This window comes from Bactrocera neohumeralis, chromosome 3, assembly GCF_024586455.1.
Source record: "Bactrocera neohumeralis isolate Rockhampton chromosome 3, APGP_CSIRO_Bneo_wtdbg2-racon-allhic-juicebox.fasta_v2, whole genome shotgun sequence".
Classification (NCBI taxonomy): domain Eukaryota; kingdom Metazoa; phylum Arthropoda; class Insecta; order Diptera; family Tephritidae; genus Bactrocera; species Bactrocera neohumeralis.
Genome location: NC_065920.1, coordinates 59,955,457 through 59,976,097, shown reverse-complemented (window position 1 = coordinate 59,976,097; position 20,641 = coordinate 59,955,457). Strand labels below are relative to the sequence as shown.

The following is a 20,641-nucleotide window of genomic DNA, read 5'->3' as shown; positions in this document are numbered from 1 at the left end:
GCCACCAGTATCATTGTAACGAGTGATGGTACGATAAACAAAAACTTTATTCACATTAAGGTGTTTGAGCTCACGAACAATTGCTGGCTGTGATTTTCCAGCTAAATATAAAGCAATCACACTATTACGTTTGAATTCCATCGCTGATCACTTTTTTTGCGTTCACTTTTGGCAAAACGCTTTTATACACTTGTGAACAATACTCCGAATTGTCATTCAGCAAATTTATAAACAGCTGATGCCAGTGCGACAGCTGCGTGAACGGTCTGAAGTTGGTCTGAAGTTGGTTACACCGACGAGTGTCGGACCCTGTAGGTATAGGATAATCTTAAAGCAAAATTTGGTAAAATACATATAGTCTGTTGTTCATTGGCTTTTAGACTATAAGTTCTCTAAATCAGTATAGAATTTTTTTAGATATCTGCTAACGACTGCGATGAGTCATTCTAACAAGCCAATAAAATCACCAGTAAAAATTACATGACGAACTTGGAGAAATTTCAAGATATCGAAACTATTTTTTCACTTAAAACCTTTAATTGTGCAAGAAAGTCCCCCAAAATTACTTGTACATATGTATATCTAATTCTACTTATACACATACATTTTATTTTCAACGAAAATAATTCAGAAGCTAATATGCGTGTTGACATTTGGGTCCGTCGACATTTGTGGGCTCTTACGTCACATGCTCTTTGTACATAAACTCATTTATAAAAAAAAAAAAAATACAATGAAAAACATGTGCGCAAGTATACATACACATATATATATATATATATATATATACATATTTATAAATTGTACTTGCCATCAGTTTAATAGCAAATATGAAATAATTAAAAAATACTAAGTTTCATATGGCAGATAAGTATTTATAGACCTATGCTACTACGAAAGCTTTTGCAGTCCAACACTAAACGTAACTGATAAGTAAAGAACACAACAAAGTTTGAAAGCGATAAAAATGAAAAAAGTTAAACAATTATTGGGAAATGAAACGAAATAAAGGCCTCATAGGAATGTATGTATGTACTTTATGGTAAGCTGAAAATAGAATTTCATTTATAGTCCCTTTTAATAACGCATCGACAAATCATAAAATCATAAATTTGTACACTTGCTTTAAAAATGTATTGTTGAATTACAAACAAAAATGAGTTTACGCAATCAAAATTCTCAACATTATTTCATTATAAATTGTAACTTTATGATACTATATGAGACCCCTAATAGTGTGATTAACAGTTTTTCTGCGGCCTTATTGTAAAAGAGTCTATAATCTATAGCTAAAACAACAAACGAGCAAAGAAGACCAAGCGTTGTGGTGTTATCTCACATTTTATACCTTGTTAACATCTTATCTAATGTTGACAAGACCCTTTATTAAACAAGTAAGGAAGAGCTATGTTAGGGTAGGACTGAACATTTCATACTCTCGCATTTTGCAGCAGTTAAAGCCAGGGAAGTACATTCAGATACATGCGGCCTGTTAGTTATATGGGGTCTACGGCGAATTTTCACCTGAGTCTATTCATTTTAAGCACAAATATGCATTGTTATAAGAAAAACACGCTCTCTCAATATTATTAAGATAACTCACATATTGTCCGATATATGCGGTTATGAAGTTCGAAAATCTTTATATTAGGTATATGTGAGCTAAAGGAAGTACTGATCTCATTCAACTCATTTGTAGCACACAGACATAATGCTAACAGGAAAGGATTCTCTCTGAATTATAACTAGAAATCTAACACATTGACTCATATTTTCGGTAAAAAGTCAACTATAAATACTTATGTTCACACATTGAGACCTACCGGCTTGAACAGTTTTTGTTAGATTTCGAAAATTTTTGGATTAACGTGGAATTCTTTAGAGGAATTAACCAAGTTTATTGAAGATATATCAATTTTTACTCAAGTTACAGCTTACGCACGCGCCGCTAATTAAGCCCAAAGTGGCAGCTTTCCTACATACCTACCTACTTTGAAAGGTGCTATGGTAGATTGGATAACCTCTTATTCATATGAGATTATTATAGTAGACTGAACGTCTTTTATACTCTTGCAACAGGTTGCTAAAGTGTGAAATAATTTTATTCCCGTAACCGTTGTTTATATCACCTAAATTAATCGAGAGATAAATACTGAGTTATACTATATGTATGTAAAGGATCAGACTTTATTACAAAAATTCACGTTCTAAAAAGAATGTGTTTCTCGCACTTCGCTCAATTTATGGTCAACGACTTCGCACAGGAACTGTAGCCGCTCGACCTACCCATGTAACATCGTTTCGCTCTATGTGCTCTTAAAAAGTTCCAAGAAGCTTCGACATTTTCTAACCAAATTTTGTTCAGCAGAGAGGCTCATTCCTGGCTTAATGGGTATGTAATCAAGCAAACTTGCCACATTTGAGACAAAGACCGACCTGAAGAAATTCAAGAGCTGCCATTTCATCCAGAAAAAGCCACAGTTTCGTTAGGTTTATGGGCCGGTGGAATCATCGGACCATATTTCGTGAAAAATGATGGCGGTGAGAACGTAAACGTCAGTGGCGACCGTTATTACGCTATGATAACCGTTTATTTGATGCCTAAAATTTAAGCTCGTGATTTTGGCAACATTTTGTTTCAAAAATTCGTCATCATTCTTCCACACATCGCATCAATCAATGGATTTATTGAGAGAAAACTTCGGTGAGCAGATAATTTCTCGTTTTGAGCCGGTCGATTGGCCATTAACATCGTGTGATATCACATCGTTGGACTTTTTCCTGTGGGGATATTTAAAGTCTAAAGTCTATGTGGACAAACTCGCTTCGATTCAAGCCTTGGAGCAAAACATCGCGCTTGTCATTCGTCAGTTACCAGTCGAAATGCTCGAGCGAGTCATTGAAAATTGGCGTGTTTTTTCTTTAAAAAAGTGGGGAACCTCGAAATGGATCACCTTTTATATACGTATTTAAACATACATATTTTTCAAACAAAATGCAAACGTTATATTAAGACCTCCTAGCCAAACTACTCAGCAAAATTGGGGTGTGCTTCTTGATGACGAGCAACAAATGCAGAGTCCTCTGTGCAGAGCTATGAAGAGAGGCCTGCATTATTGTTGGATTTGTTATAAAAAGTTTCCTGCTAAGAATTCATAGGATAGTATTAAGAAGTGCCATGTCTGGACATTACCAAATTATACCGTTTCTTCTAGTAAATATATGAAGTCTAGTCTGAAATTATTAATATTCAAAACTGCAAATAAAAGAATTTCAGTAATTTTCAGCAGTGTATTTATAATTTAAAATAACTTGTATACATTATTATGAACTCACAATATTTAAATGTATATTAATTACCAGAAAAGACAATTTCAAACTTAAAATAAACAAATTCTTTAAAACACAAAAAAAGAAAAATACACAAAACCAATTTGAAATGAATTAAACGATATTTAACGCCATAAATTCTTATTAAATACGATTAAAATTAAAAGAAATGAGAAAGACAAAATATATGAGTATCATTTGTGGTTATAAAATTACAATAAACTAAATTAATGCGTGCTTAGTTTCGTTGTAGGAAATGTATTACAAAAAAAAATAATGTTTTAGTAGCAATTAGTAAATAATTTTCAAAAAGTCAACAATTTTAATACTCGTTTTTGCTCGATTACACGCTTACACGCTAACAACGGTTAGTAGCTAGGTTAGAATGTTAGATGTATGAATAACGCTAGTAATCCACAGCGGACCTCCATGGATTAGATTAATGCATTTTTGTCTTTAAATATGTTAATATTAGTTTTAAACATTTTTTGAAGTGTGGCTGACAGGAGGAACTATTTGCTGTCGCAGCAAATGAATTAAGTCTTAGTGTGCTTAGTTAACGCTGAAATTAGTAAGATGTCATGCCACTGACGAACTGTCACTTCAGAGTTATAAAAAATATCATATTTCAAGAAAAATTATTTTTCAAAAATTACATCAAACATCGAAAACATAATTTTAGGAGCTTAAAACTCACACTCTACACAGCAGTACTTACAAAATGTTTACACAATTGCAATTTGGCGTTGCCACTTTGTTAAGAGCACATTTATGCTGTGCGCTCACGCTACTAATATTCTGCTAAATTTATCATAAGCTTAAATAAATTTTATAAATATTTATTACAAAGAGAGGCAAGCCTGTAAGCATGCTATGCTTTTCGTACACACATCTCGCGTCTTATTTTTTTCGCTTCATTTGCGTTCCCTTGCGCTGTGCTCGCTACGCTTTCTATGCGTCGTCGTCGTTGACGTCGTCTCATTTTGTTGTGGTCGTGTGTGTAATACTCGTCGCTGATCGTTGTGTTTGCGGTGGCCATCATGCTGTCCAGTATGTCGTCCATTTATAACTTGCGAGCTTTTACTATGTCTAAAAGAGAGCAAGAGAAATAAAGAGAACATTTTACAACTTTTTATAATATGAAAGGCGAAAATATAAAAATTGTTTATGAAACGACACTACTTAAAACGAGTACAGGCTACGAAGTGAAAATCGGAAATATGAAAATGAGTTGGAGTTGCCTACAAATGTCAATATATTTTCTAAATACATTAGTAGTTTATGTTATGAAGAATTTCAGACGAGCGCAAAATGTTTTGTAAACAGCAAGTTTGAAAATGATTTTTTTATGATATTTGTGAAAATTTGTTGAAAACTATTTTGTGTTCATAGTTTCGTTTAAATCCAGCGTTATCGACGGGAAAGTATAGTAGTACGTAGTAGCAAGCTAGCACACATTCTGAAGACCATAATGTGTCTATTCCCAGATCTTCGAGGAATTCGGACTGTCTTAAACCGCAACTTGGCGGATTTTGAGAAGGAATTAGGACTTGCGACTGTATAAAATTGTTCTCTCTCAAGAACACTCCGATGAGGCTCACTTTCATCAGAGCGGTGGGGTAAATAAACAAAACTGTCGATTCTGTCGCGAAGAAAATATCAAATTATTCATGAACAACCAATACATTCACCGAAATTGACAGTTTGATGTGGTTTTTGGTCTGGTGGGATCATTGGCCCGTTTGGTGACACCGTTACTGACAATGTATAACGGTATAGATCGATGATGACCAACTTCCAACTTTTTATGATTGAGCGGGCATATACTGTCCAGAGTTAGGCATGCCTTTCAAGTTGCCGAACCACTGCAGTATATTTCAAGCGAAGTCTTTGCTATTGCGATAGCAGCGGAGTTGGCCTCTAATGCACCTGCAGGCGTTTCCAGCGTCAACATCAACGCAGACAGCCAAGCCGCAATCAAGACAGGTACCTCGTATCGCATTTCAGCCAGATGTGTCTTAGAAAACAGGACAGCAAGCAACTTCACTGCTACTGGGCGCCAGACTACAAAGGTATCGAGGGCAACGAAATAGTGGTCGAGATTGCCAAGAATGGTGTACGGTGAACACCCGAAAACGTGATCAACATTGGGAAACCCATGTAATTGTCTATTGGCCGATCTGAACAGAAGCATGATAAAGAAAATCAAAACCTGGTGGAATGAGCTAACTGGGTGCAAAACTGCAAAACGGTAGATCGGAAGTACACAAAATTCCTATTGGCACTCGATAGAAGACACTGTAGGAACATGATCGGAATGCTAACTGGTAACTGTCTGTGGCGACACACACGCCCGTAGAATGTAGGTAATAGATCGAGAAGAGTGCAGGAAATGTGAAAAGCCAGGCATCCGGGAAATTTGTATCCTTATCCCGCATTGGGAGGAGGTAACGATAGTGAGGCTACAGAATTCTGTTGAAGCTCTGGCACCCTAAAGGATGATTACTCGTCATGGACTTAGTAACTGAACTCCATCTGGTATCGCAAAGGACCAAAAACTGGTCTATGCGTGGCTCATTGGCCTACCAGTTTAACCTAATCTAACCTTTTATGGTCTCAATTGAAAGAAGCTGATCTTGACAACCTCCAGTTCCAACAAGACGAGATTACCTACCACACAACGCGTCCAACACCGAATTGTTACAAGAAAAATTTTGGAGATTCGCTTATTTCCAGAAATTGTGACAATGAATGGCCTCCAAGAGATTGTGATTTATTATCATTATACTACTTCTTGTGGTTTTATTTGAACTATTTGGTCTTTAACCATAAACCATATTCTCCTCCACCGTTAGAAGTCAATATTGAACGTGCTATTCATGACTTCCGACATGTTTTAGTGGTGGTCAAGTACTGGAAAATTTTGGTGGATATAATGTATGTTCTATACGATAGACGAAAGATATAGTAGCTCATCGATAAAATCAAGAAAATGTTACAAAATATTCGCAAATTTGACTTTTTGTATCGTAGGGTAATAGTAAATTTTGAAGACAAGAGATGGTGTGTTTTTATCTAGCAAAAAATATGCCTAAAATATTATAAATTTGTCTAATTAATATAATGATCCTAGAAACAAGATAAGATCTAACGTAAGAAGAGATTCAACAACGAGTTAACGATTTTGATGACGATAATGAGAATCTCTTATGGATCGACTTGACACATTTTAGTTAAAAAACAAGATAAGATCTCAACAACGAGTTAACGATTTTGAATGACGATATTGAGAATCCCTTATGGATCGACTTGACACAGTTTAGTTAAAATTTTGGGTAAGAATCGTGTCAATACTAAATTCCTACCAAAATACCTTAATTTTTCTTGCAGAAGCAATGTCACAAAAGAGGTATTTGACATCATAGCTGAGAACCCTATACGGATCAAATGAATCATTGCTGGTAAAGAGATTTGGATCTAAAAATATGATGTCGCGTCATCGAACGCGGAATAACTCTTGCCAATAGGTGCTACTTCGGATTGATTAGGTATTTGAGAAGTAAAGTACTCTCTGGACGAACCAAGACCAAATTCTACAAGTCACTCAACATTTCCGTCCTGCTATATGGTGTAGAGGCATGGATGATGACAAGATCTGATGAGTCGGCGTTACGAGTTTTCGAAAGAAAAGTTCTGCGGTAGATTTATGGTCCTTCGCGCAATGTCAACGGCGAATACCGCAGTTGATGGAATGATGAGCTGTACGAGATATACAACGACAAAGTTATAGTTCAAGTAGTTAGAAAGTAAGTAGACTTTAATGAAGTTTGCAGAAGTTCAAAAACCTTATAACCAGTTATCCTTCTCTTATGCCAAACACATTAATGGTATACATTTCTTTTAAGTTGATGTTCTGGGTAGTATGTATTATGATTACTAATCCACTGCTTTTCAAAAAACATTGTGAAAAGGCTGTAAAGAAATCATGCCGACAAAACACCCAATGTAGATAAAAAGTCACAAATTAAGTCAATTCAAGTTAATACAGTATGCAGCAACTAATTTCAAAAAGTGTGTGATCTAATATTTAAACTACATACCAAGAAGAAGAATGGACCATGAAAAATATGTATAGGTAAAGACTTTCATTTCCAGGTTATGTGAGGTTAGCGTGAAAAATACTAAATACTTCAAACTACAATACAATACAGATGCTAAAAAGTCACTGCTACCGTACGGTTACTACAAGTACAAATAAAGGTAAGTAAACGAAAGAGAGAGTGAGAGAGAGTACCGATACGAGCGCTTGTGAAGCTAACTACGAGAAAAAGAGATAGCGCAAACAAACTACGAGAGCGTGTGCTTTTAAAGCCAAAACGAAATGAACTAAGAGGCATACTACTGCTACGTGGAGAGAGTAGATAACGGTAAACGAAAATTTAAACAAAAATGCGCTCTTACACTGTGAGAATGTAAAAACATATCCACAAAAATTTTGCATTTAACAATGTCGAGAGTGCTGGTATTTTTTCTTTTTCTACGTGGATATGGCACACAAATATACACACACACACACATGTAATAAATAATTTTCAAAACTGAGGTGCGTTTATGAGCAGTGAGTAGGTAGATGAGAGTACGTGTATGCGCTTTGGCAAATAGTATTTTGGAATTTTGAGTTTTTTATATTCAAAATTTGCGTCTTCGTAAGTCACCCAAAATGTTCTTAATATAAGCAATATAGCTGTGGTGAATTTCGCTTTAATGTGGTGCAAACGCGTGTTGACTTTTGGGCAGTGAGAGGCTTTTATTTCTAAAACACTCGTTGTGTTGTGCTCCAAGTGAGCTGCTGTCTTTCATATTGAGATCCATTTTGTATGAATTTTAGTTTGCTTTTATGATCATTTCTTCCTTTTTGTGCGTCTTTTGCTCGTGTGCGCTCACGTGCAGTTTTTTGCTCATTTTACATACATACTCTTCGTGTTTTAAGCTTTCGCGGTGAGCTTTAATGACTTTCGTTTACTGCGCTGGCTACTCTCTTTCTCGCACGCGCTCTCACTACGAGCATGTGCACAACCCGAATGGGTGATGTGTCGACACGTGACTTCGCATTGTGCGCAAACGCTGCGGCCTTTCCGGCCGATACATCATATCAGTGTTCCAAAATGCCGCCATCTCGTCTGCGGCATGCGGCATACTCACCGGTTTTGTCGCAACTTTCGCCGGCGTTGCATACAACAGATAATTATGATAAATATGACTTGCGTCCGATGGACGTTTTCCCGGTGCGGCTGGTAAATAGGGTAGGAAAGCGAATGAGGAGGTGGTCGACTGGGTTTGTGATGGTTTGCGCGCACATGGGAATGTTATGGGCAAGGGTAAGGCGCTACGTTTGCGCCTAAAGCGCTGCAGCGAGCCTTTACGTAACGTTGACTGATTGGAATATGTGGGTTCGGGTGCATACGTGACAGGCGGTATGATTTGTGCATAAATCTGATGCTCATATGTAATGGGCGCAGGTGTTGGTGGAGATGGTGATGATGATGTTGGCGTTGGCATTGTTGGAGTATGGCTAGGATTTATGGGTATAGGTATGAGTGATCTGAGATGCTTGCGTCGTGTGCGCGGCGGTGGTAATGGTGCCGCAGTAGTGTCCGTCGCACAATCGTCGAATTGCGTTGAGCATAAACGCTCAACATGTTGCTCATGTAGCTCGTTTAATGTGCGGTTGCTTAAGCTATTGGCATTGGCTTTAAGCTCTGACATCAGCGCTGCATGTTTGTTACATGCTTGTTGTGTGGTGTGCGTCATAGCTTCATTTGTGGTTTGCGTCTGTACTATACTCTCACTACAGTTGCTATCGGTTTGTGTATGTGGTAAATTCGTTTCGTTTTCGTATACGTACGTTGGTGTTGTGGCTCGTTCGTGCTGCTTCTCAACGGCAGTTAAAGCTGATTTCTTGTGTTCGCGTGTTTTACTGGACATACTACCGCTATGTGCGGCTAAATGGTGTGTGTTAGTGTCCGCAACACGTTGGTGGTGCTCACTACTGCTGCTGTGGTGCTGGGTTTTGCTCGTTGAGTGACCTGTGAATGGTGGGTGACAGTTTAAGAACACATTACAGGGTATAAATTTTTTGTTTTTCTTTTACTTAGTTGGCACATAGTGGGTTAAATTTATTAGTGTTCATTTATTTATTTATTTAAATTTTTGTTTTGGTTATGGTTATGGTTAGAGGCTACTTGGGCGAGTCACAGGTGCATAAAAAATTGCAGTTTAATTTTTTATAATTTGTTCAGCTAAAACTTGGGTAAAAACTTTCCAATTTTGTGCGTCGGTGCATAAGGTATATTGCTTGAAAGTACCAATTTGTGTTGGTGCTTAGTGCAGGTGTAAGAGTACAACCGTTATTTGTATTTATATATTATGTTTACTGCTAACCTAAGAGTGTTGTGTAGTGTTTGCGGCTGTGTAGCACCCATTATTAAGATGCCCAAAACAAGCAGCTCTGCAAAAAATATATTATGCATATTTATAATTTAATCAACATACAAGAAAATACGTTAACTTCGGCCGAACCGAAGGTATATCCATTGCAAATAAAAAAGTTTAGTAAAATAAATTGTTTTTTGATCATTCAGTTTGCTTGGCAGCTATATGATATATTAGTCTGATCCGAAAAAAAATTTTCAGATATTATAGCATTGCCTTAGAAATTATGCTGTGTCAAATACTGTGAAGATATCTTGTCAAATGAAAAAGTTTTTCATACAAGAACTTGAGTTTGATCGTTCAGTTTGTTTGGCAGCTATAAGATATATTAGTCCGATTTGAAAAAATTTTCCAGATATTGTAGCATTGCTTTAGAAATTATGCCGTGCCAAATACTGTGAAGATATCTTGTCAAATGAAAAAGTTTTTCATACAAGAACTTGAGTTTGATCGTTCAGTTTGTTTGGCAGCTATATGATATATTAGTCCGATTTGAAAAAAATTTCCAGATATTGTAGCATTGCTTTAGAAATTATGCCGTGCCAAATACTGTGAAGATATCTTGTCAAATGAAAAAGTTTTTCATACAAGAACTTGAGTTTGATCGTTCAGTTTGTTTGGCAGCTATATGATATATTAGTCTGATCCGAAAAAAATAAAATTTCAGATATTATAGCATTGCCTTAGAAATTATGCTGTGTCAAATACTGTGAAGATATCTTGTCAAATGAAAAAGTTTTTCATACAAGAACTTGAGTTTGATCGTTCAGTTTGTTTGGCAGCTATAAGATATATTAGTCCGATTTGAAAAAAATTTCCAGATATTGTAGCATTGCCTTAGAAATTATGCTGTGTCAAATACTGTGAAGATATCTTGTCAAATGAAAAAGTTTTTCATACAAGAACTCAATTTTGATCGTTCAGTTTGTTTGGCAGCTATCGGCTGTATTGGTCCGAAATCGTGGATTCCAAGGAAAAAAAGACGTGTGCAATATTTTAGATCTACGTATATCTCAAAAACTGAAAGATTAGGTCGCGTATATACAGACAGACGAACATACTCAGCTCTTCATATGTATAAGTATATACTTTGTAGGGTCTCCAAAACTTTCATCAGGGCTGTAACAGTCTTCGTAGCAAACTGAATACACCCTCTTCAAGGTATAAATATATTCGTTAAAAAAGCGATCGATATGCGCTACAAATAATACCACCAGCAACGTTTTCTACAAGCGAGCATTATCACGCTAACACAATATCCTAGCAATAGCGCGCCGCATACCGCACTATTATTAACACTTACCTCGCGATTTGGACTGCGACTCCTTTTCGCGCTCTTTCTCATGTGCCTTCTCACGCTCACGCTCGCTGGTCGAACGATGTCCTGACGCGCGATGCTCCGTGCTCGACACTTTCGCATCATCTGTGCTGCGTCCGACGCGTAACGAACGCAACAGACGCACACCGGCGTTAGCGCTGCTGCGTGATTTCTCCGTGGCTGTACGTGAGCTGGAGTGACGTCCGCTGCTGCTACCGCTGGTGGCGGTGTTGCTTGTCGCATGATCGTCACGGCGCTTGCTGCTGCTGCTGCGTCCACTGCTAGCGGTGCGCTGTTGTGGCGGCACAGTCACGCACTCAGCGCGTTCCTCTCGCTGAGAGGCATGCGTAGTGCTGCTGGCCGCGCGCCGTCGCTGCTCAACATCTCTGCTGCTTGTTGTTGTTGAGTGATGACCGTGCTTTTCCGTATCCTTTTTAGTACTATTGCTGCTGCGTCGTTCAGCACTACCACGACCCGTTGTGCCGCTCGTTGTATTGCTGCTACGTTTACTCTTCATGCGCACGCGTTGTTCCTCGCGTGGATTTACCTCATCGCCCGATGAATATGGCAAGCGCGCAGAGCGTTGCGACTCGCGTGAACTGGAGCGATGTTGCTGTTTGCTAGTAGTCTTCGATTGTGTTTTCGTTGCGGCGCTGGAGGGTGTACGTGTCGTTTTCGGTGTACGTATGTTTTCGTACTCACGTTCGCTGGAGAGTGAACGTGAACGTGCACGTGGACAACTTTCTACCGACGATTGTGATGAAGTACGTACTCGTGTGTTTTTATCGTTACGTGCGTGACGCTTTGCTTCGGAGGCTAAGGTGCCACGTGACATTTTCACAGCAATAAATGAGTCGCTGGTTTTTTGTGTGTGCATTTTCTCTTCGATGGTTTCGAGTGGTTTGGAGTCGCGTCTATGGAGCGAAGATCGTCGTCGTCGTCGATCTTTATGGGCGGCCTCATCGGAGAGCGCCTGTGGAAGCAAGAGGAAGGACAAAAAATTAATACCGAATGTTGGAGAATAAACAAATCAAGTTTGAAGCTTGAGTTAAGCAGCCAGAGAATAAACTCTCTGTCACAGAATCACTGTCATAACTGAAGAGTGAACATTTGACATCGGTGTTGATGTCACTATAAGTGATTGAGGTTGCGAGAAGTATAGTATATTAGTCCCTTTCGGATTTATCTACGTCAATCAACAGAGTCCCAAACTGTTTTTGAGGATTTAATTAGACAGATTCTAAGGTTTTTGAAAAGTTCAGCTTTACCAGGTGATAGACAGAATCTTAAATTTTTCTTGAGCTTCTGAAGGACACAGTACCTGAGTTCATAGAACTGTTGCTTATATACCAAGTAAAGGAGATAACTTCAAATACTTCTTGAGAATACGGCGTAGGAACACTAAGCTTGAGATTATAAGGAGGTGACAGAATCTTAAACTTTTCTTGAGGACACAGAACCTGAGTTCATAGAGGTGTTGAGCTTATAAGCGAAAAAAGGAGATAACTTCAAATAGTTTTTGAGAATATGGACGTAGGAACTCCAAGCTTATATTATGAAGATCGTGCGGCATACGAAAGCAGCATAAAGAACGGTTTGAAAAAACAAAAACCAGGAGATTATTGTAATGTTGAGCTTTATCAAGTGAAGAAAATAATCTCAAACAGTTCTTGAGGATCTAAAGGGCACATACGCTGAGATTATAGAGAGATTGAGTTGTGGCAAGTAAAAGAGAAGACCTCTAAGAGTTGTGTGAGAATTTAAGAACACAGAAAAAATATTAAGATGTTCGATATGCGAAATAAAAGAGAGCATCTCAAACAGTCCTCGAGGATAAGAGATATGCTTGAATTTATGAAGATATTGAGTTATACGAAGACTGAGTCACAAACGGTTTTAAGGAATACGGACTATGAGATTATATTATACCAACTGAAAGATAGAACAGTCCTCGAGGATAAGAGATATCCTTGAGTTTATGAAGATATTGAGCTATACGATATATAGATAGAGTCTTAAACAAATATTGAGTATCTACAACAGACTCTGAGATCAAAGAGATGTTGAGCTATGCCAAACAAGAGAGAGAATCTCAAACTGTGCCTGAGATTCTAAAGGGCACTGACCCTGAGATTGTGAAGTAAACTTAACGGTATCACAAACAGTTCTAACGATTTAAAGAACATTTATAGAAGAAACTGAGTGTATTGAGATGATCGTTCCAACTCGTTTGTAGGGTGGATTATGGAAAGCGAACCTTTCCTTTTTGTAAGTGTGAAACTTACCTTCATAGTCAGATCGGCATTCTCATTCATCTCGTTCAATATATATGCGTCTCGTTCCACATCCATTTTCCGATCGTACGGTTGTGGTGATTTCACCTTGAAGACGGGTGTTATTTCATTCGTTATATTCTCATAAAAATGTTCATCGGGATCATCAGCTTCATTAACATCATTGAGCTCATCCTCTAAATGCAACTCTTTCGTGCTCATACGTTTGTTACGTTCCACGGATGTGCTATTACGTTCACGTTGCTGCACATCTGCTGTACGTCGTGTCAATTGTGGTTCCACAGCAATCGGACTGTGTCGTAATAGATCGGGTTTGTCATTCAACAGTTGCCATTTTGTGGCCGTTTGTGCTTTCGTTTGAGCATCTGTTGTTTCACTAACTGTATTTGTCGTTGTTCTATCTGTATGATTAGCTTCATGTCGGCGCATCGATTTCGTATCATCGTTACCAATAACAGTTAAACGTTGACGTGACGGTAGCGTACGCTTTGACATACTCATCGTATTTGAGTTGCCATTCGGCAGCAGTTTCGGTTTGGTTTCGTTGTCGTCGTGTTTATGGGCGTGCGGCACGCCAAAGTATGAGAGTTCATGTTCGCGTAATTTACGTGCACCACGTGCTTCTTTGACAATTTTCAGCGACTCGCGTTGCTGTTCGGCTGTAGTGAAACGATCAGCTGTTTGCTTAACGGTTGTGGCCACGTGTATCTGTGGATGCTCGTTGGCACTGACTGCTATGGGGTTGGAGTTTGTGGAAAGGTTAGGAATTCTGTATATAATTGAAGCTTCAGCGCTTATACTCACCATTGCTCACAGTTCTTGGTTTGGCCACCGGCGGCGTTTGGTTGCGTTTGAAAGAATCCCGTTTATCCAACGAGGTTTGGGGTGAATGTAGTTCTATGCTCATGATATTGGATTTAGGTAGATCTAAAAGAAATTAAGTTAGCAGAAAAAAGAGCTTAAGTACTTAAATTATTTAGAGTGTGCGCGCCGAAAATTCTTAACAAGCTAAGCTCTTCCTGCGGTTGATCTACTATCATTATTGTTTATATTTCTACATGCCTTGCTTTGCGCTTGATTTATTACTGTTTTTACTTCTGTATTCTCTAAAACTTCCTTAATTACCTGCTTTATCCAACACGGCTGGCACCGCTTTGCGTTCTTCCGCCTCAATTTTCCAAATCGTGCGCTTCGCCTTCATGCGACTCCAACTACCGCTAGAGTATTCAACAGCCCGCTCATCTTCCTGCGACGAACTCTCCAATGTACCGCCACCACTATCGCTTTGTTCCGTCTGCTCACGCGGACAAAAGTAGCTCTTTACCTCTTCGTCTGCGCTGTCCGCGGTATCTTCATCGTTTGCATTTTGTGTTGCAATATCATACATGCGTCGTAACTGTGACAGTTGCTGACTTACAGTTACCTCAGTGCTGCCGAGCAGTTTCAGTCGTGGTGCCACTAGCGGTGCAGGTGGCAGACTTAACGGTGTCACGAAGGCACTTTGACTTTCGAACGACAATCTACGACTAATTGTGGCCGCTGCTAATGACGCAGCACTACTACTCGTATTAACTACGGTTTGTGTAGTTAACTCGCGTTCTGTGCTCTCCAAGGAGGTGTTGGAATAACGACGTACAGTCTCTTGATAGCTATTCGAACGCAACATTGGTGTGGGCACAACAATTGGTGGCATTGTAGTCGACTCCATTGAAGCGATGCTTAAGCGTCGCATAGCTTCGTCAAACTCATTTGCCGAACGCATTGTTTTGATGATGAGCGATGTGGACTTGAGTCCCTCGTCGAGCATGCGTTGATGTTCGCGCAGATCTTGTAGTATGAGCTCTTGTGCGCTGGGACGTCGATTTGTGTTGTTGGTTATGGATTGGCTGTCAGTGTTTGTCATTAGCTTGGGAGCACCTGAGTAAAAGTGGTGTGAGTTGGTTTTTGTTTTTTTGCTTGGCTTTGTGTTTGGTAAATCGGGGTTAGGAAGTTAGACTGCTGGTTAAGCTTTGGGTTAACAAAGTTTACTTAATTTTACAAGTAGAAGTTAGGTTACGGTGTTTGTAGAGTGGAACCATATAGCAGGTATAACAAGGTATTCAGTTACTTATTAACAGAAAAACTAGCTCTGTCATTTATAATACAGTTTAGAGAGATGTTCACTTAGATAAGTAGGTATATTGTAGTCATATCACTTGTGCACTTGGTTAAGGACTCAGGAATTGCAGGAATCATTTAAAAGTAAACTGCATATAATCTAATTAATTTCGCTGTGACCCTTTAAGAAATATCGGCGAAATCTTAGTGGACCAGAGTAAAGCAGACTATTTGCCAATAAACTTTAACTACGCAAGACTTTTTCGTTGAGGTAAAAATAATATAACTACTTATTTATTGCTTTGTATGAAGTAATATAATTGCGTGAGAGTGAAAGAATCTCTAGTAGAGAGAGGCGATAAGCTTTTTTAAGGATGGATCAAAGCTTGTAGGGAGTGTTGGTGGAAGAGTACTTTGTCGGAACTTTTCTTCAGCTCCAGTTTTAGTCTTTTTGACCACTGCAGCGTCTTCCAAGCGAACGTGGCTGCCATAAGGGTAACAGTAGATCTACTGCTTCGGAGTGCAGTCTCCTTCAGAGTGGTGACTATACACTGCGAAGTATGGCAGCGATATTAGCCTTGTGTTCCTTGACTGTGCACTCAAGACTAGTGAAAGGATGACTATGATACTTATCTCTAGCATCAAGTTATTTTATGATTAAACAGGTTTGAGCGTCTGGCCACAGCGGTGTTGGAGAAAGCTGTAAGGCTGATAAGCTTGCAACTTCAGTCTCATTAACTGCGGAATGGGAACGGGTAGGAACTTTATTGGCATCATGTGCTAAATATTGGGCCTTAGACCAAATCTGCAAGCGCTGGTCGATTATTAGCAGCAGGTCATTCTCAAGGCCCTTCTGACGCAGGATAAATCGTGAGAGGTTCAGAAAACTCTGTGCACTCATCAAGGTCTATCTTTCAAAGGCTGTAGGAGTTCTAACTGGATACTGTCTGATCCGGATTGATACAGTAAGACTGAATATCTTACCGGATCTCATATTTTAGATGCATGAAACAATAGAACTAGAAATAAAACACCTAAGCATATTTGTGACAAATTACTACAAAACTACAGAAGTTTTTCGTTTGGCATCACGACAAATTTTACATAACAGTCTAAATGTGATCCTTCTCAATGCTGAGGAATCAGTCATTTAACCCAAACGAACCTAACCTAATATAATTGCATATGGTTCAACAATCTTGACTGAAAAATAACTTTTACTAAAAGCTTTTTCTAGATTTATGAACCAAGGCTCCAAACGGTCACTGCCTTTGTTCAGATACGGTATTAAAATTACATGTAACTGGGTATTATTGTTCTACAAAGCACAGCTAGTGAAGATATCGTTAGCAGCACGCTTTTTGCAGAGCTTTGGACACTCGCAAGCTCATGTGGAGCAGCATGCTTTTTCAAGAGCTTTGAGCACTAGTGAGCTAATGTGGAGCCAGTTTGAATTTGGTTGAAAATTTTCGAATCAAGATATGAACTCTAGTTTTCTGTTCTCTTTCGGGCATTCGTGCTTTTTGCTTTCTCTCTTTTCTCTATCTCTTTTACCAATTGCTTCTGAAAAGTAGTATGGACCAGAACCAAGGCTACAAACGGTCACTGCCTTTGTTCGGAAGTAAAGATATATGCAACTCGGGTATTCCCACTAGTGTCAGCTAGTGACGACAATGTTAGCAGCACGCTTTTTAGAGAGCTTTGAGCACTCGCGAGCTCATGTGGAGCCACTTTGAATTTGGTTGAAAATTTTCGAATCAACAAATTTTTTTTGTTCTCTTTCTCTCGCATTCGGGTTATTTGCTCTCTCTCTCTTAATCTGTCTCTCTCTTTCTAACTTTTACCGATTGTTCCTGAAAAAGAGTATGGTTTATAGATTGCTTAGACTGCATTCACACGAGAACTGTTTTCTTGCCCAAATCGAGCTTTTGTAGGCGAGGAGACGCAGAAAGGACGGTGCTGCTCATGCTCAATTCTAGATGAGTAATAGGGTTACGTATAAATCGTTTTCGTATCCGAAACGCGTGCGGCGTAGAACTTACTCAACCAGTGCCAATAGTTATTTGAATTTTTTTCCTCAAACTTGTAGGATTTAGGATTCTCTGTAGATTTTGAGCGATAAATAATTTTGAGTTTTGGACAATTTATGGATTTTTCGATTATTTTTCGAGGAAGTTAGGAAATAAGCTAACATTACTGGATTTCAACCGACTTTGAATTGTAAATAAATCTACATACTGGAAAAGTTAAAGTTTTTTCTAATATTTTTGAGGGAATTTGCGATATCAGGGAACGTTTAGGGTATTAGGATTTTAGTAATTAACCATTTTGCAGTTATAATTCAATAGTATAATATGTCTAAAGCACAAACAGTTTTAAGCCAATTCAACCAAACATAATTTATAACGGTACTTAAAGTGTTTACATGGCATGCAGAGAGGGTTAAACGGTTTTTAGTAAGAGTTATTTAGTAGATTCCACAAGTTAAAACAATATAAACCAACAAATGTGAGAAAAATACAAAAAAACATTAAAACAAAAGTAGAAAGGAGGAGTAGTTCAAAAATGACAAAAACTAAAAGGACAAAAATCACATAAATAGTAGATCAACCCACAAAAAGGAGTAACTAAAAGTAAAGTACTTAAAAACATTACGCATATAAGACTACTTATATAAATTTTAACTAAAGTAAAAGTAAACAAAATATATAATTTTTAAATATAATACAATGAAGTAAAATATTGCTCAATTACTAGACTAAAACGCTACAGAGTAGTTAACGGACTATACATAAGTACGAGTAGGTTAGACTTAGTGATAGCAAGAGTTATGCGAAAACTTGCTGACATTCTTCTTACCTGCGCTGGGCCAATCGCGTACCGCTGCTGGCTCGTCCAGACTCAAATTGATCTTTGTAGAGTAGCCATTGGGAGCGCTATGCTCGTGACGTTTCTCCACAATGCGTACGCGCTCCGCAACGGATTTATTTAGCGCAGCAGTGGGTGAGTCTTCTATTATGAAGAAAATAGAAAATTGAATTAGTAATGAGCTTCATTTTTGAAAAGCTAGCATAACTGGACTACAAACCTTTTTCGCGTACGCCGACGGCGCTGCTACCGCCACCTGACACAGGCTTCAGCTGTATACCCCACAAGGCATCTGCGCTGTCGATGTTCTCACCCAAATGATAAGGTTTCGGTTTTATCGGTTTATTCTTGAGTATGCCACGTATAGCGGCGATTTCGTCATTTTCATTGTCGGTCGTATCCACACCACTGGTGGTTGAGGCGTAGCTGCCACGCGAACCCTCCGCGTGCTGCGAATCGCTTAGCTTTTGCACCGATACTGTTACACTAGTTGTGGCCGGCATCGCTTGTGCGTCATTGAGCACAGTTGGTGGTTCCATTAGTGATGCTTTATACGCCACCACCGATGTGGCAATTGTACGATGCCGCTGCTGATGATCATCACCGAAATGTGTAACATTACTAGCGGTTGTGGCTGTGGCTGCTGCTGTGCTCACTGCTGTTGTAGTTGTCGCCGCTGTGCTGGCGGTTTTGGTAAGCGTTTGTAGTGGGCCACTTGTGGTGCGACGACGCCGGCGGAAATTATTGGTTGGTGGCGGTTTACCATCGGTTTCGACGATATTGACACGTCCCGATTCGGCGGCGAAATGTACCTCGGTTTTGCAAAATTCGACACGTTTCTGTGCATTCTGTGTGCGCTGGAAGAGTGTGGAGCCGGTGCTCAAACCTTGATTGCACTCCGCAACATTGTCTTCAAAACGACTTAGCTGCAGTGTGGTTTTGGCAGCCGGCTCAGCGGGCTCGTAGAAACCATTCAAATGCACCTGTGAGGTTTTACGCAAGTTATCGCGCACATATTGACTCTCATCGACAGCGATCGAGTGACGTTTGAGCAAATCCTCGTCTGGTGTGCGACGCACCGGCGACTTACCAGCGCGATAATGTGCTGACGTGACTGTTTTGGCGGGTTCACCGAAGTGTATGACTGTGGCGCGTGCTGCTGTGGACGCTGCTGCTTCCGTGGGTGACCAATTGCCCAGTTCGCCGGAACGCCCAAGTCCGCTATCAGTGGATGCGTCCATGCGATACATGGTCTTGCTGTCCGGTGGCGACATCTTCTCGAAACCATACGATTTGCGACGCGAATGCCACTCTGTGGAACTGGTATCTCTGGTAGCCTTTTGACGAGACTCCAAACTGTTTGAGGTGTGTTTTTGGTTTAAGTTTTTTAAAGTTTCGTTGTTGTCGTTTGCTTTGTGCGTTGCGCCCACAACTTTGAAGGCCGACGACGGTTGCTGTGTTGGCGTTGAAATCTCGAGCGACTCTTCCGGCGTCAATTGACGCAAACGTGGTGTGGACAACTTGCGACGCACGCTCTGTTGCACTTCAATGTGTTCATCGGCTGACGGCGGTTGTTGATATGCTATAAAGTCGTCCTTATACAATGACTCATCCGATAATTTCTTTAGACGTCCACGTATCTCTTTCAATGACTCGGCGGTAAGCAGCGTATTGCGTTTACTGGCGTCTGTCGATTTTTCCGGTCCATGCAATATACTCTCTAGTGCCGCCAGATCCACATGATTATTACGCATAGCTGTTGTTAAACGTCGTCCGCTTTCGAGTTCGGCGCGTATACGTGAAACGCTCACCGTACTGGCGGGTAGATCGTAGGGACGGCGTATAGAGCTCGTCGGCTCTTGTGCAGCTGAATCTTTGTTACTATTGGCGCCGTTGTTCGGTGTAGAGGATGATTGAAAGGAGCGTCGCAACTTGCTGACACGTCGCCACTCATTCGACTCGGCGACCGCTTCGTTGGTCTCCCACTCGTTGCTGAGGTCGTCCGTAGAAATGGAATGGGAACGTTGTAGCAAGGCGTTGCTGGACAGCTGACCAAATGGTTGCTGCTGACGACGCAACTGACGCGTGGATAAGCTGTATTGGATGACAGTTAGATAAGTTTAATATAATATTTTTAAAATTATAAATTTAAGCTACACAAACAAGTCACTTAAAACGCAATAAGCTGCTTTCCACTTTAAATGTATTAGATCGCGCTGCCGCTAGACAGCAGCCAACAGCT

General features: G+C 39.6%; 1 protein-coding gene across 8 annotated transcripts in view; it reads right to left on the bottom strand.

Moving 5' to 3' along the window:
• Positions 1 to 4,230: 4,230 nt before the first annotated feature.
• LOC126751937 (pneumococcal serine-rich repeat protein) overlaps positions 4,231 to 20,641 on the bottom strand; it is a 166,962-nt gene continuing 150,551 nt past the window's right edge. For 3 of the 8 annotated variants that reach the window (XM_050462395.1, XM_050462402.1, XM_050462396.1), the window contains 8 exons: positions 18,620 to 20,493; positions 18,391 to 18,543; positions 14,560 to 15,351; positions 14,239 to 14,361; positions 13,426 to 14,168; positions 11,126 to 12,113; positions 9,236 to 9,416; positions 4,231 to 4,419 (listed from right to left, as the gene is read on the bottom strand). In XM_050462395.1, the coding sequence (XP_050318352.1) occupies positions 4,245 to 4,419; positions 9,236 to 9,416; positions 11,126 to 12,113; positions 13,426 to 14,168; positions 14,239 to 14,361; positions 14,560 to 15,351; positions 18,391 to 18,543; positions 18,620 to 20,493 (5,029 nt within the window). In that variant the 3' untranslated portion in view covers positions 4,231 to 4,244. Of the gene's footprint in view, positions 4,420 to 9,235; positions 9,417 to 9,771; positions 9,839 to 11,125; positions 12,114 to 13,425; positions 14,169 to 14,238; positions 14,362 to 14,559; positions 15,352 to 18,390; positions 18,544 to 18,619; positions 20,494 to 20,641 lie in introns of those variants that run through there. The other 5 variants (XM_050462399.1, XM_050462397.1, XM_050462400.1 and 2 more) reach the window with 5 other exon arrangements.